At 44.3% G+C, this 17,310-nt stretch overlaps 1 protein-coding gene across 1 annotated transcript; it reads left to right on the plus strand.

The window, feature by feature from the left end:
* Window positions 1-12,639: 12,639 nt before the first annotated feature.
* LOC103680061 (olfactory receptor 51I2) lies at window positions 12,640-13,578 on the plus strand. The gene has a single exon (XM_008709599.1). The coding sequence runs from the start codon at window positions 12,640-12,642 to the stop codon at window positions 13,576-13,578; it is 939 nt and encodes a 312-aa protein (XP_008707821.1).
* Window positions 13,579-17,310: the final 3,732 nt, after the last annotated feature.

Raw genomic sequence — 17,310 nt, forward strand, 5'->3', positions numbered from 1 at the left:
CGACTCTTTATTCCTTTGACTTTCTAGAAATGCCATCTTTTTCCCAATCCTCTTAGTAAACACAGTGAAATTAGATGATGCCCAGAGACTGGAGAACACCCGGATGTTAGTAAAATCCTGGAAGTATGTGGGCCTCGAGAAGGAATTGTCTGTTCTGTTGTTTTCTCTCATCCAAACGAGACTCCAAATGAACCCTTGAACAGGTGGGATTTCTTCCCCCCCCCCCCCCCCCCCCCAAATGTCTTTCTCCCAACCCAGGTTTAAAGACAATGTCTCCAAGGAGTCTTCTCAAATCCAGCCTATCCAGATTTGTTTTTTCATCATCTTCCCTCAAAGATTATTTCCACATACTGAAGAAACAGAAAGACTCTTAAGAGAACCAACAGATACTAAGGTCTCTCTCACAAGATGGATATAACCCACTGTCCTTAAATCCTGGTATGCAAATTTAGGTAAACCAGAAGGGCATACTTTATCCATGCTCCACAGTTTCATCCTCAGTCTAGAGAGCAACTCTGAAAACTTGTACCCCAATGAAAACATGCTGTGCCACCACCTAACAAACATTTCTCATTGTTTGGACCATAAGGGTATCAGTGAAGGATTCCTCCATGCGGCTAACCCAGGAAGAACAGTCAAGAAGATGGAGACGGATACAACAACGTGGCTCTTCCGCACAGGATGTGGATGAACAGGAACATACACATGGTCACACAAAGGTACCATTAAATGCACATGTTTATACTCCTGCATACGCTTATGCACTCAGATATCCATAGGGACTATCGCACATCCCGCAGACAGAAACTATCATGCACTCCTTTGGTCACACACAACATTATCACAACCACAGAATTTAGGAAGACTCGTAGCTATAATATATTATACAATATATTTCAAGTATCTTCTCATATTTATACTCTCCAGAACACAGACTTACACACACACTCACACACACACACGCACACGCACACATATACACACAGTGCCACAAAGAATACATCAGCATTAATAAACCCATGGTTATATTCCCACCAATTATATTCCCATGACATAGTCAATACTAAAAATCTAGCTAAGATTGAATACCACGCATGGCTGAATGACTTCAGTTCGTTTGGTTCTGGTCTTTGTCTCCAGCTGCACACCCAACAGTTAGGTATACGAGACAATTCCAATTGCAGACACATGAAGGTCTGGAATACACTGAAGACAAATCTAGATCTGATGCATCTAGATCTCCTTAACTTTAAGGGTATATGGTTTGGTATCAGGGTTTTGGTGAAGATGAGACCTGGCATCAGAATCTGTGATCCTTGACTTTGCCGGCAAAGATTTGGCTCATGCTTGGAGGGGAAATATGAGGGGTAGAGTCTGTCTGAAGTTGCAGTAAGAGCGGGCTCCTTCTAGATAAGGAGCCCACATGGGCAATCCGAAGGAAGGGCACTCACTGGGTGGTAGATGGCTCCTTTCCCTGCAGCTGGATGTACTGATCTGTGGGTCCAGCAGGAAAAGCAGCATCAACTCACTCTCCTACGACTCATATATTTATGATGACCCTAGAATCCCAGGGCTCGTTTGTTTGTGGTGTGAGGAGGGAAAGTGGAGATAATAGAGAAGGTGGTATCAATGAGTAGTGAGCTGGGCCATATGAGAATTGCTCCCAGGAGAATCCTGTTCTTGGCCTCATCATCCCTGATGTCATCATCCATATCCATTACTATGGTAATCTGTCCTTGATCAGGGGATAGAAACACATGTATGCACACAAGGGTGCCCAGTCCCAGACATTCTGAGACTCCCATAACCAAAGCACTAGTCATATTCAGCCATTTATTTACTAACATTCACACTGCCTCTTTTCAATCCAAACACAAACAGATAAACACAAATATGCTCAATTGCCCAATTCTCTAGTCACCAAGCACATATCTTGACACACCAAACACACCCCAGAATCTCTGTATTCTTACATTAATTATAGAGACTCATGTAGATTATAGACATAATCTCAGAAATCATTGGACACTCATATGCATCCTTGAAGAAACAATATAGTTCAAATATATTCCTATGATCACATACCCAAAAGTATACATTTCAAACATATCCACCTTCTCATTAAGAGATCAACAAAACATCTAATGACTTCCCGTCACCACTTCTACTCACAGATTCACATATGGAGTTTAAATGCATTGAATGTTTTTTGTACAAATGTATGTCAGCTTCCATAGCGTGCTTCTTATTTAAGCATTCCTTTGACTCCAACACTGTTGGAGCCTAAAAATTATAAACTTAGTTCAATTCAAATAAAACCAAGCAAAACATTTTTTTTAAAAACCCACATTTTTGAGCATTATTCCCCTGCAGGTGTTATTCTCAAAGCTGACGTTATAAGGGGCAACTGTGCCTGTTCTTGCCAAGAAGATAAATATTGAGAAACCGATCCATTCAACCATGCAAATATGCCTCAGGGACTACCTAGAAATAGGTCATAAAAATATTTCACAAGAAAATCAATGCATTTATCAAAACTTATCGCTTGGAAGGTCTGTGCATTGTATGTCTGAGAGAAATCAAAGAACACACAAAATATTAAACCTCAGTTAATGATAAGAATGCTGAACTATCCAGGGAGAAGTGCATTGATGCTGCAGCTTACTTTGAAATGCATCAGTAAAATAAATGGACTGATGGATGATAGAGAAATGGCTACATAAGTAGATACACGATACAGCAAGCATAATAAAATACTGAGGATCTGTGGTAAGTAGACCAATCTTCACTGTAAAATTACTTCAGGTTTTCTGTGTGTTTGAAATTGTACATGATAAAATGTTCGGAATTTTTTTTAACTACCTGGGGGAGCAGCCCACTCTGTATGCCGATCCTCATCCGAACTCATATAGAGGGGGGCACAGGAGACTCCCTTACACCTCAGCACCAGGCCCAACATCCCCATCCAATGCCTGACTCACTGGGGGGGCTTGGAAGTTCAGCCAGAGCCAAGGGTCAACGTAACCCAGCTCTGGCCCACCTGGACCGTCCACCACCCAGCAACAACGAGAAAGCAATCAGAAGCCGGGTGTCCCACCATGGAGAAGGAAGGCGCCCCGAGCCGAGGGCCTGATAAAACAAGGCGTCTCCAAGAAAAGGACTGCTCAACGTGCTTTCCATCCCCAGTCCCACCCGTTAGCTTTGACTCTGGCCCTGCCCCCTGGATGGTTTGCCTGATGGTGGCAAATAATATGAATAATAGAATAATAAAAGACACAGACCATTCTTTTGAAAGAACACACCACATTAAAAACTGCAGCGAAAATTCAAACTAAAGCAAAACCATCTCATATATCTTAAAACCCCCTTAAAACCAACTCTGATATCTCTTGCATAAACTTGGTACTTATATGTGTTATGGGATAAATTTATGTACTTAGATAATTGATATCTTTTCATATGGTTAAAGACAAGAATCCAATCTACAGCTGGAGCTTGTTTTGTCCCAAGGTCAGCCGTGTACGGTTAACAAGTCAACACTCCCTGCTATCCCTGTGCCCCAGCCTAGAGCTTCCTTCCCCAGACTGCTCTCTGCAGTGCAGACTATGGGTCAAAGCAGAGCCATTTACAGCAAAGCGTTTCACTGCTTTCGTGGTAGAAATAAACAAGGCTATAAAGAAAGAGTCGTGAGTTCCACTTGCGTGGGTAAGGCTTTAAGAATGCCAGCAGCTGGGGCGCCTGGGTGGCACAGCGGTTAAGTGTCTGCCTTCGGCTCAGGGCGTGATCCCGGCGTTGTGGGATCGAGCCCCACATCAGGCTCCTCCGCTGGAAGCCTGTTTCTTCCTCTCCCACTCCCCCTGCTTGTGTTCCCTCTCTCGCTGGCTATCTCTGTCTCTGTCGAATAAATAAATAAAATCTTTAAAAAAAAAAAAAAAAAGAATGCCAGCAGCTGTGTGTGCCAATCTTGAAGTAGTTACCTGAGAAATCTGGCTACCTGGCTTTGAGAGAAAAGATCTTACGAACAGAATTTCCTCCCCTCAGAACACTAGATGTTCAACTACTCTCACCCTCCACGCATTGCAGCGAGTCGACCCCTTCCCCGGTGCTGGCTTGAGGATGGACGTCCACGAGAGATCACGGCTCTTACAGCGCTAGGGATACCCGCCTGCAGTGAAATGAGTGATGCTTCTATCCGGTCTGAAGAACGGGCCTGTTTACCCTCAGATCCACTACTCACCCTTCTGCAGCTGAATTCCTCCTATCATCCCATGAATCTCCCAGCCTCCAGCATGAGATGGGTTCAGGGGTCAGGAGCACCAGCAGACGGGGGGACTGTCACTCACTCCACTCTCCTGCCTGCAGCTAAGTACCTGGCAGGGCTCTGCATCTCTGCCGGGGCTCCAGCTTCTAGAGGCAAGGTCACCTTGGCGGCAGCTCCAGCACCAACACCAGTGACTCTCTCGCCTGGGGGCTGCAGTCAGTGGTTTCCTGCTGCTGCAAATCTCCAGGTTTTATTCCCTTTTGCTGGTCAGTTTCTCAGCTCTTTTGAAACCTATGTAAACAATTCCCAGGATTAAACTCCTTGTTTTATTGCACTAGTTATTATGTTGCTATCTGTTTCAGGCCCACTTTTTGTACTGCTCTTTGTAATACTGGGGCTAGGCCTCTGCAGACAGCATTTCTTCTTTGCCAGCCAGCTCCCGAAATCTACAAATGAAGGCTTGGGGAAGCAGGGGTAGGAAGAGAGATTTGCATTCTGTCTCTGTCATGCAAAGTCCAGCCAAACCCCTGTACCCAAGAACCAGAAGGGTTAATTTCATAAGATTATTTGTGCAATTTTGCAGGTTTCCACATCTCCAGAACCCGTTTTACCATGACCTATGAAAGATCTCAGAACAAGCCAGGGAGGTCACCCCCCCCCCCACTGCCCCGTCCCAAAGGAGTGAGTCCCAGACACAATGGTCTCTTGTCTAAACTCTTGAGACCCCAGCACCACCTAAATAGCACCCAGTCTCCAAAGTCAGAATTTCAACTCTGGGGCATCTCTTCCAATCTGGTCAGAATTAACACTCCCATCCCCTCCTTTTGTTGCCCAGACCTAGAGTTGGAAGTGACTTTTGGATTTTTACCTTCACATGTCCTTTTTGTCTTGTGGGTTCTCTAATATTTGGGCAACAATTTTTTACATTATTTTTCTCCATTTAAGGAACTGATGTGGTTATATTCTGATGGTACTGTCTCTGGACCCTGGTTTTTGTCTCCCAGGTTAGACTGTGGCTAATACTTACGAATTCAATACCGTATACAACATTCCAAGCCCTATGTCAGGGCCTGGAGACACATGCTGGTCAGGAGCACTGGAATCCTCCTCTGGGAGGATTTACGGTCTAGTCGGAAATAGAACAAGTGAATCCATTGCAGTCTGGGTGAAAAGACAGGTAGGGAGAAGGTAAGGCATGGTGTGGGAGTACCCAAGCACACACTCTACCTATAATGAGAAAAAATTGAACAGGGGCATCTGGGTGGCACAGTCTTTGGGCATCTGCTTTTGGCTCAGGGCGTGATCCCAGCGTTCTGGGATCGAGCCCCACATCAGGCTTCTCCGCTAGGAGCCTGCTTCTTCCTCTCCCACTCCCCCTGCTTGTGTTCCCTCTCTCGCTGGCTGTCTCCCTCTGTCAAATAAATAAATAAAAATCTTTAAAAAAAAAAACAAACTAAACAGGACAGACACTGGAATTTCACAAATGCTTAAGCAAGAAACATTCAAAATACTTTCATCAAACAACAGGAATCATGAATTCATTCATTCAACACATGCTTATAGACTGCCTACTGGGGTGTTACCATATTTTAAATAAGATAGACCAACTGTGTTATAAGATAATTTCAAAGCATGAAAGTGGGATGAAGAAAATAAAATTGGAACTAGAAATATATGATTGATATGCTCGGGCTTTCCACCATGCTTTGCATAGCCCAGCGTTGAATCAAACTCTACATGTATCGATGGAATACACAGAGGGCGCTTCAAGCCAGTCAGGCAGTGTAGAAGCAGGGTGTTGTTTCACTATGCTTTGTTGTCCTTGGCAGTGTGACCAGGAAGGAGGGGCACCATAAGTTACAGCATTGGGTTTGCTCACATGGAGCAGGAGGAAGTGCTTCCGGCCCAGCTGTTGCTGAAGAAGAAGGTCAGGAGGGAGAAGCGGGAGAGAAGGGAGAAGGTGGAGGGGAACGGGGAGCAGAAGACAGATGGAGGAGGAGAGACAAGGATGAGACAATGAGAAGAAACACAGGAAGTTCTGGAAGAAAGAGGAGGACAAGCAAGAGGGAGAAGAGTAATGGGAAGGGGAGAAGGAGAATGAGGGTTAGAGAGAGAACAAAAAGGGAAGGGGAGTAGCTGTGTGATCACCACGTGATTTATAACCACTGAATCCATGGAACTTTCCTCTTTTCCTCTCAGCTTTGACATCATCTACTTTCTTTAAGCGCCTGGAAATTACTCTGATAATCAGCATCACCTGCTGAAACCTTTATTTCTCCACTACCCCCGAGATCGCCAGGTACAGCATCCAAGCCCCTGGGCAAAACTCTCTCATTTATGTGACAGTGGGCTCAGTGACACTTGTAATAGAATCAGGAGTAAATGAGCATGTGTGAGGCAAACACGAGCTAGAAAAAAAACTAGAAAATAAAAGAAAGAAAGCAGTGTGGCATTATACCGACTGCCCCTCAAATCATTAATTTGGGAGAAGGCTATGTCGAGAACATTGCTGTGAACAGGCCTGTGCAGCCAGGAACTGGAGCCTTCTGCCAACAGCCATGTGAGCTTGGGAATGTATCCTCCAAACGTAACCATGCTCAGAGACTGCAGCCCTTGCAAGAGCCATGAGAGGATCCTAGACAGATCACTTGATAAGCTACTCCCAGGGCCCTGGGGCTTAAGGAATAAGGCAGAGTTCACATTTTTTTAATTTGAGTGCAGTTGACACACAATATTACATTAGTTTCAGGTGTACAACACAGTGATTCAACAAATCTATATGCAACACTATGCTCCCCCCAAGTGTAGGTGCCATATTTCACCCTACAGCGTATTGCAATACCCTGGACTCTATTACCTATGCGGCACTTTTATTCCCATGACTGATTCATTAAATAAGTGGAAACCTGTATTCCCCACTCCCTTTCACCCATTTTGCCCATCCTTCACCTGCCCTGCCCCCAGGCAACTTTCAGTTTGTTCTCTGCACTTATGCGTCTGTTTCTGCTCTTGTTTCTTTCTTTCTTTCTTTCTTTCTTTCTTTCTTTCTTTCTTTCTTTCTTTCTTTCTTTCTTTCTTTCTTTCTTTCTTTCCTTCCTTCCTTCCTTCCTTCCTTCCTTCCTTCCTTCTTTCTTTCTTTCTTTCTTTCTTTCTTTCTTTCTTTCTTTTTCTTTTTTAAGATTTTATTTATTAATTTGACAGAGAAAATGAGAGAGCAGGGAGAGCAGTCGAAGTAGAGGGAGAAGCAGGGTCCCTGCTGACCGGGGAGCCCAAAGCAGGGCTCCATCCCATGACCTGAGATGAATGGCAGAGGCTTAACCATCTGAGCCACACAGGAAACCTTCTTGTTTCTTTTTTTGTTTCTTTGTCTTTTATAGTCCACATACATGGAGATCATGTGGGATGTGCCTTTCTCTGTCTGACTTATCTGACTTAGCATAATACCCTCCAGGTTCATCCATGTTGTTACAAACGACAAGATCATACTGGATCATATGGTATTTCCATTTTACATTTTTGGAGGAAGCTTCAGCTTTTTTCCACGTTGGCTGCACCAGTTTACTTCCCACCAACAGTGCACAAGTGTTCCTTTCTCTGCAAATCCTTACCAACACTTTCCATTTCTTGACTTTTTAATTCTAACCATTCTGGGAGGTATAAAGTGGTATTTTACTATGGTTTTGATTTGCATTTCCCTAATGATGAGTGATGTTGAGCATCTTATGATGTGTCTCATTGCTTCAGAGCTCATAATTTAATGAGATAAGGAGTGTTTGTTATTTTTATAGGCAGAGAGTGTTTGGGGTAATTTTTTATAAATCAATTGACATGAATGTGGATACAGGATTCATATTTCACAGTCTGAAAGCTCTAATTAAGTCAAAGCATAGAGTAGATGTGGTGTTTGGCTAATTCATTTAATCATTCACTTTTTATTCAACAATTACTATTGATCCCCCAAGATATACCAGGGGGAATCGAAAGAAACCAGACACCTTTCTTCTTCATAGTCCTCAAAGTGAGTTTTGTGGCGATAGCCTAAGAAAATGGTGAATAAATCTCCACATTGACAACACCAGTAACATTTCAGGTGTAATAGAGGAAAAGGAAGTGTTTGAGAAAAATCCACTTGTGCCAGAAAAAAGTTCAAATCTAAGGGTGATAGATTCCAAATTCCATGTAATATTCTGAAAAAGGCTGCTTGTACTGCTTGTATTATTTCTTACACCCAAAAATATTCCTCAACTTCTGAGTTTTAAAAAAAACTTTGAAAACCAGTGAATATCAATAAATGGAGATGATACCAAGAGACCACATGAGATAACTGGTCATTTATGGGCACATTTTTGGCGATTTCCCTGAATATGTGCACATCTATGGGCTCACTGCAACCTAACAGCAGCTGCTCAATACCTCTATCACACCGAGCCACTCCAGGCCTGGAGTAAGATACGTTTCTGTGGTTCAGAAGTTGGCAAAATGTTACCCATTTATTCATTCTAAAGGAAAGCCAAAACCCAGGCACTGATCTAGGTAAAGGGTAGAAGGCAACGAATGTAACTTGGAGTCCATAATTTATTTAAGGTTGTAGAGATTTCAGTAGATTGGATGAACTCTTTAAAGAAGCAATGAAAAGACCCTAGGGTGTCAAAAAAGCTAAACATATTAAGAAAAGAATCACGGAACAGATAAATCTTATAACAAATCTTAGAGCTGTGGGATTCAGCAGGAAGAGCTTAGGTGGCAGAACTCCATGTAGAGGAAATGATGGGGGCACAACACCGGAAGCACAAAGCCTGAACCAGAGTAGTGTTTGAGAACCTGCAACAGGTGGGGTAAGACCTCTTTCTGAATGATGTTGTTAAATTGGGAAGTAAACCAAGATGATGGGAAAGGGAGCAATGAAGGCATTTCCTGCACTCGAGCTGCAATCCTTGCAGAGGGAGGGGTTTCATCAAGAAAATAAGCAAATCCCAAATTGCACAACCGCAGCTCAGAAAACGGCCTTTGGAGAGAACACATTCCAATCCGCCAGGAGTTTGAGATGTGCACGTACATGGACCAGAAGTTTAAAGGAATTCTTCATATCTCAAATTGGCTAAAACATGAAGACGGTGGGCACCATATTCTTAATGAACAGCCATGGGGAAGTTTGGAATTGGTTTTCAGAGAACTAGGTAGCTAAACTTTACGTGCTTCTCCGAATTCAGGGGTTCTCCAGCGGGGTGCTTTGTCCCTCGGGGGACATTTGGCAATGTCTGGGGCATCTGTGGGTGTGGAAACTGGGGTGGAACACCTGCTGCGTGAAGACCAGTGATGCTGCTAAATATCCCCCCACACGAAGGACGTCGGTCACAGCAGAGATAATCCAGCCCTGAAGGCTAATCGTGCTGTGACTGGAATGTTCTACCCTAAAGTTCTAAGAGTTCTCAACTAGAGGATTTGGGTACATTTCTGAAGAGATCTATTAGAAAGAACTAAGTCCTCAACATCACTCCCCACGCCCAAGAGAAAGGGATAAAGATACATCCCACTTTACTTTGGGTCAACACAGAGGCCCCTAAATGATTCTGCTAACGTACCGTATGTTGACCCAAAATTGGGGGAAAGAGAGACAAGGCCGACTGGTTCCTTCCTCATGCCTGTGAATCTAACTGGAGAGATGAAAGTTCCCATGCTCTTGGAATGAGAGCCTAGTGCTGGTTTGAGGTGGGTATTTTTGCATTGTGAGGTGGGATGGGCTATATGCTAGAGACGGCTGTCATGGCGTTGCCTTAGACCCAGTCCAGCAGAGCACATGGTCCCACAAGGGGGATCTGTGTTTGGACGAAGTCATAAGCAGCCAGACAGAATAAAGAGACATGCATTTAAATCAAGTGAAGGAGAAGTAAAAGAGGGAAAGAAGGTTCCTGGTAATCTGTGAAACACAATATGAGAGAGTCAGGTCTATTCATTGAACACACGCAGTAACATGAAAGCAGCTAGGTGAGGCACTCGGGGATTGTGAAGCAGCCACTGTCCCTTCTCTCTCCTTTCAGAAGGCGATGCAAAAGGCAAGGTTAGCGAGTGAGGGTCAGGAGAAGAGAAATGGTGTGAGCCTGAATGCTGAAAGTCTGACCTTACGTCAGCCTGTGCACTGTGAACCCCCACCAGGCTCCCCAGAGGATATGCTATCATCTGAATGTGACCAGAATTCTCAGGAAACTCAGTTCTCATCCAGAGTGGAAGAAAGAACTAGACTGATTTAATCCATTTCAAGTGTCAGTAAAGAAAATGTTCTGCTTAGAGCTTATTTGCTGGGCTTGGTCAACATAGTCCTGGGATCTCCCAGAAGATAATGAGCTCTTCTCTTACACCCCGCCCAGCCATCACTAATGGTGTCTTGCACTTGCACTGGGTAGGGAATCAGACTGGCTGATTAATTGCTGGGTTCTTTATAAGAAACAGGAACACATGCTTTATTCTCAATGGTCTTTAAGAACCTCTAGAGGCTAAATCCCTCATAATGAATATTGAGACACCAAGCAGCGTCACTCTGCTCTCTCCAGAGGCTGAGAATAAGATACAAAATGGGCAGGCATGAATTCACTCTAGCAGATAGAAAAAAGGGCCTGTTGTTCCTTCAGTGTCTCTCCTCTGTCTGGCTTCTGGTGAGTTCTGAAATTCATTAGGGTGCAGCTAGCGGACTCTCCTGACCCTGCTCTAAGAGTGAAACTGGGAAAGGGGTGGGGGAGGAGAAGAGGGACAGCGTGCCCGGAGGTTAGCAAAAGGGAGCTCACAGTAGAGGGAGCAGAGCAGGTGCAAAGCCCCTGAATGGGGGTTCCTGTTCTGGCACTGCCACTAACTGTGGACCTCTGGGCAATGCACTCGGTTTCTACACATAGCTCACCTTGCAGATTCAGTGTCCTCGGGATCCATGTTGCTAGGACTCATTAACATTGCAGCAGTTCAGGGAGGAAAGTCAGCTCAGCGCACAGGTGAATTTCTGAAATCCTGATTCACGGTGCTCACAGTCTACAAAATGGACTGACTAACAGGTCAGTGCGCACATTACAAAACTTTGCATGCGATGATGAATTCTGATTAAAGTACATAAAAGTCACTCGAGAGGTAAAAAAGTAGAGAAATCATCTGGTTCTAAGCTTTACACGATCTGGGCTTAGCCAAGCATCTCTAATCCTTTATTCCTACCCTTGATTTCAAGGCTGTTTCACCAGAAGACCACTCTGTTCATCCTCCAGGTCCATCTCTGCCTGCCTGGGCTTTCTTGCACAGCAAACTCTCATAGGCATTCTCTCTTTGACCAGAAATTAAAATGTAAATGAATCAGAGTCAGAAAGGATCATAGAATATATCCCAAAAAAGAGTGATAAGGGAGAAAAGACTCCGTGTAGAAAGAGAACTAGGCTCTCCCAAGCTCACACAGCCAACGGCAGCCAGAGGCAGGTGAGTTATTCCCAGGGCTCCTTACCCCCTCCAGCACTCCTTTCACTAAACCACCTGGTCCCTATGTGGAGAAAGGAAGAGTTCTGAGCATTTCTGGGGCCTTCAGAAAACTGGGACATCCAGGTCTCCTTTTTCCTCCATCCTGATCAGCAAGGACTCTGAGATTAGACTCTGGCCCTGCTTTGTTAGGGTTGGGAGAAGAAGGGGAAATGGAAAATATTTCTGGAGTTCCTCTCCCAGAGGAGGGTGCCTTAGCCTGAAACAGCTCTGCAGAACGGAAAGCCTTCCAGCCCTGTCTATCTTCGTCCATCATGAGGCAATGACGGTGGAAGAATTTCCAGAACATCAGAATACCAGGAGAATACAAACTCTAATCACTCTTACAGAGGAATCATTGTGGTTAAGGTCTGGGAATGCAGTCAGCAACATGTGTCACTGTAAGAAGGGCTGAGTAAGGCAGTACCCGAGGCTGTGTCTCTGGGGTGAGGGGTGAATAACGTGAGTTCCTCGTGACTCCAACTGTCAGTGTTCTTTAGACTACCTACCTATGAATTAGACTCATGTCAGGTCAATGCTCCTTCGGGGACGCATTAAAATTGTGGATAATATAGCTTTACGTAGTAGGACTTGGACATTTTCTTGTGCCTAACTGAGATCTGTGGAACATTCATCACTGTCTTCCTTCATCTATAAAACAGAGGGTTATTAGCCCAGCTTGTAGCCTGATGATCGGGAAATATGAAGAAAAGAAGTTTATCAATGTTTTTCCCTAACCAGTGATTTCCAGAATGTATCAATTTCCACTGTGGAAATTGAATTTCCAATTCATGCCCTGTGTGTGCTACTCCCTGGCTTCTTGTCATCCTGTAAGGGCAACTCTCTCAGAAGTCCTCAAGGTCTGATTCTGTTAAGTGTCCTGGCCTACCTCTGCCATGGGACTGTTCAATGTCACTCATCCGGCTTCCTTCCTCCTGACTGGCATCCCCGGTCTGGAGAGCTCTCACTTGTGGCTAGCAGGGCCCCTCTGCGTGATGTATGCCGTGGCCCTCGGAGCCAACACTGTGATCCTACGAGCCGTTCAAGTGGAGCCCAGCCTCCACCAGCCCATGTACTACTTCCTGTCCATGCTGTCCTTCAGTGATGTGGCCATGTCCATGGCCACACTGCCCACCGTGCTCAGAACCTTCTGCTTCAATGCCCGCAGCATTGCTTTTGATGCCTGCCTGATCCAGATGTTTCTCATTCATTCCTTCTCCATGATGGAGTCAGGGATTCTGTTGGCCATGAGCTTTGACCGCTATGTGGCCATTTGTGACCCCTTGCACTATGCCACTGTGCTCACCAATGGGGTTATTGCTGGAATGGGTGTAGCTGTGACTGCTCGGAGCTTCATCACCCTCTTTCCTCTCCTCTTACTCTTCAAGAGGCTGCCTATCTGCAGATCCAATGTTCTTTCCCACTCCTACTGCCTGCACCCAGACATGATGAAGCTGGCCTGTGCTGATATCACTATCAACAGCATCTACGGACTCTTTGTTCTTGTATCCACCTTTGGTATGGACATGTTATTTATCTTCCTCTCCTATGTGCTCATTCTGCATTCAGTCATGGCCATTGCTTTCCGCAAGGAACGCCTGAAAGCTCTCAACACTTGTGTGTCACATATCTTGGCTGTTCTTGCATTTTATGTGCCGATGATTGGGGTCTCAGTAGTGCATCGCTTTGGGAAACATGCCCCACGCTACACACATGTCCTCATGTCCAATGTTTACCTCTTTGTCCCTCCTGTGCTCAACCCTCTCATTTATAGCGCAAAGACAAAGGAGATCCGCCGAGCCATTATCCGTATGTTTCGTCCCATCAAAATGTGATTTTCATGTTTGCTTTTAATATCTGATGTTGACTGTAGCCATAAGTTGTCGTCCATGGTGTCATTATCATCATCATCATCATCATTGTATTCTCATCATCTTTATATCATCTATAATAAAATAATATGTAGGGGAAAAGTAAAAGATCAGAAAATGGTTCTGTGAAATTATAGCAAAGAATGACTAGTACATTCAACAAATCTCAGTGGCATTCATTGAGAGGTAAATATTTGAGTCATTAGGTGATTGGACAACATTTTGCAGAGGAAGGTTGATGTAAGCTAGGAATCATTTTCTCCGACAATAACTACTACCAATATTATAATAAATAATTCATTGAGTCATCAAAAGTGTCAGGTTCTGTTAGAAATTATGATGTGATTCAATTCATTTAACCTTTATAACAATCTCACGAAGTGTAGAGAATTAAGTCGGGTTTTCAGAGTGACACAGATGATAGGTGATGTAAATGCGACTCAATACTTGTCAGTCTCCTGGGGCCCCTGGGTGGCTCAGCTGGTTAAACGTGAATCTTCTTTCAGCTCAAGTTGTAATCTCATGGGTCATGTGATTGAGCCCCAGTCCGGTCTTGCACTCAGTGGGGGGTCTACGTGATGGTTTTATCCCTCTGCCCTTCCCCAGACTCCTGTGCGTGTGCTCTCACTCTCTCTTTCTCTAAAATAAATAAATCTTTAAAAACTACTTGTCTGTCTCCGTTATGTGTACCAAATGCCTACAAATACTGTCTCTGTGATGAGCTGGCCTTACTACTAACATTCCAACTGTTATCCTTTCTTCGCCTTCATGGCATCTCATTCATGCGTGTTTCAACTTCACTAAGTGAGATTTGATGTATTGTCAGAACCTGCTATAAGATGTATGACCCTGGGAAACTGAGAGACTGACCTCTAGAAGAAACTCTAGATTGTTCTCTGCTTCCTTCCATCCTCCCACAGGGAAAACACTATTCAATATCTGAACCATAGACCTTTGTTCATTTTGACATTAAATTAAGTGTATGATTTATCTTTCTCTTCCTCTTTGGGATTTTAATTTTCTTCTATATAATGATGTGATAACAAATGCCAAATAGTATGTCTTTCTAGAATTTCTAGCTGAAAAGTCCTGGGATGGGCAATAGAATTTATGATTTAGACACTACAAAATAATTATTTTGGACCTTCTATTAAATTGGTTTTCCTGCATGCTCATTCCTTGATACCAGGGACATACGATGCAATAAAAAATTCCTTGGCAGAATTGGAGTGCTCTCAGATGAGGTTTGGCCTTACATCTAGACTAAATTAAAGGAGACGCCCTTTGGAGACTGACCTACTCACCAGGGATACTGGGCCAGAGACCTCAAGTAGCTGAACATAAAGTTATCTAGAGTTTTCTCTCTATGTGAAGCTTTCTTGAGAGAATATGAAGAAAAACTATCAGGTGCCAGAGGGAGGGAATTATTTTTTAATGGAAACAATGTATCTGGATTCCAGGTTTCCATATATGCCCATAAGTGAAATAAGAGACTTAGAATGTAAGTGGCCTAGTCCACTAAATTAATTATTTTAGGAGCATGATTGGGTAACATTACTCAGCATGATTTCAAATGGAAAATATGAGTCAGACTATGGTCTTCAAAGTCAGTTCGAGTAATGACCATTTTGAATCATACAGGAAGCTCTGTATTTTCACCTCAATTAATAATAATAATAGTAGTAGTAGTAATAGTAACACTTTATCATACCTTGAGAGTAGGGTTAAGTAATTATACATGCAAAGGCAAAGCTTGGGGAACCTTCTATATATGAAAGCGTGAAAAACACTCACTGATTCCCACCTGGGGAGACAGAGGAAGACAGTCCATGACCCCAGGCCTCACGTTGACAGCCAAGGATAGAAAGGAGAAAGGACAAAGAGCACTGGAATAGGAGCCTCCTATCAGTGCCTCTGGCTCCTCTCCACCTTATTTCCTCTTTTTTTTAACAACCTTTCTTTGAACTCAACATTTTTCCCTATTGAAATAGGAAAATTCCTGGGTTTTGGCCAATCGAAAAGGAGCAAAGAAGATTGTATAGTTCTTTTACTTTAGGCCCCTTACTTCTGCCTTAGAAAATTAGGTCACCTAAGAAAATTAAATACTGAACTTGGCTCAGCTGAGTTTGGATGGGGGGTGTATTGAGGTCTGTGGGACAAAAAAATCTCTGAGTGATAAAGGCCATGCTTTTGCATGGCCTTGTCAGCAGTGCCAATCTCATCTCCCAGGGCCTGTGTTGGGTGGGTTTATGAAGAGACAGACAGAAGACACTAGAACAAGACTTACGGTAGGCTTGGACTCCTGACCCCTGTGCCTCACAGTAAGACTCGCGGTAAATGCACACAGCTAGAAAGTAATGCAGAATTGAGAAAACACACATCCACTTTCAGGCGCCGTCTACGGAATGAATTTCTATGTGCGCCCAGGAAGCAGGAGAATCTTCAGACACAAGAGCATGGTAACGGAGGGTTATGAACAGGCCCCTGGGCACGGCTGACCATCGGCCCCACTGGCTCAGTTCCACCAAGGTGCACCCCACCTCCAGGAAGCCATCCTGAGACCTGAGCAGTTCTGCTGGGATGAGCCAGCTTAGTGCTGCAGCTGTGCTTCCGTGGGGTGGGAAGCGCTCTTCCCAGATACTGTTCTCTGAAAGGAGAGACAAGAGCAGGGGCACAGACTGCTTCTTGTGAGTTATGGTTCTCCACTGCAAGGGCATTGCCGCAGCGGGAGGATACCCGCCCGGCCTTCGGCAACTAAACACGCTGTCTCATGGGGGCTCAGGCCACTGAGCTGGGTTATTTCATTTTCAGAGAGGAGGGCATCCACGTGCGGGGGGCCGTGCATGGGGCACAGGCAACCAGAGGCCCCCCAGACAGCTGAGTGGGGTGTGTGCTCTGAAGAGGGCTCAGGTTTCATAGACACAACAAAGAGCTTATGAAGTCAGCATCGCTTTGTGAATTACCACCTTCCTGACCTCAAACAAGTAATTGAGTCCTGCTGAGACTTCCCCATGCAGGGGAAGAGAGGACCACTTAACAAGCAGTGCCTGGGTGTGAATGTCTGTTGGGAAGGTCACGGAGAGGACATGATTGCTGGCTGACCCAAAAGCTGGACCCCAGCAATCGAGTCTCCTCACCCCTGACCCAGTCCTTGGAATGTGCCTAGACTTTGTCTTGCCCCTCCCAAAAATGGCCCTAAGGACACGACCTTGAGATAGTCCTGTGTTGCTGAGACCCTCTGCAAAATATACATGACTGAGCCCAGACAAGGCTTCTGTGTAAACTTCTAAAATTCTGGCAGCAGGTTTAAAGATACTGGCTTTGGGCCACGCAAGCCAAACCTAGTATGTTCCCTTGCTTGTTATACCTGCCACCTACGAATCTGGAGTGGCCTGCCTCTTTTTGGGGTTCTTCCTGTCCTTTGAATATGGAGACCAGTTTGAAAGAACCCTTGGGAAGCTCCTGAGGATCTTTCAAACCAACATCAGTAGCCAACATTTTGTTTCATGGGATTTGTCATACTAGGTGTAGGCATATGTGGTTTGTGTTCATATTTGTATTTGGAAGTGTTTTTATTCCTTTCTTTTCTTCTTTTACCCATGGAAAACTTGTTTCTAAAATACATGTAAGAAAATAGATAGAGGAAGATACATTATCTGTTAAATGATTATTTAATTTAGTTTGTTTTTACATGTG

This window comes from Ursus maritimus, unplaced genomic scaffold (assembly GCF_017311325.1).
Source record: "Ursus maritimus isolate PB19 unplaced genomic scaffold, ASM1731132v1 scaffold_16, whole genome shotgun sequence".
Classification (NCBI taxonomy): Eukaryota; Metazoa; Chordata; class Mammalia; order Carnivora; family Ursidae; genus Ursus; species Ursus maritimus.

What these genes read in the sequence shown, in the direction of transcription:
- LOC103680061 (XM_008709599.1), top strand. Translation starts at nt 12,640, where the DNA reads ATGGGACTGTTCAATGTCACTCATCCGGCTTCCTTCCTCCTGACTGGC.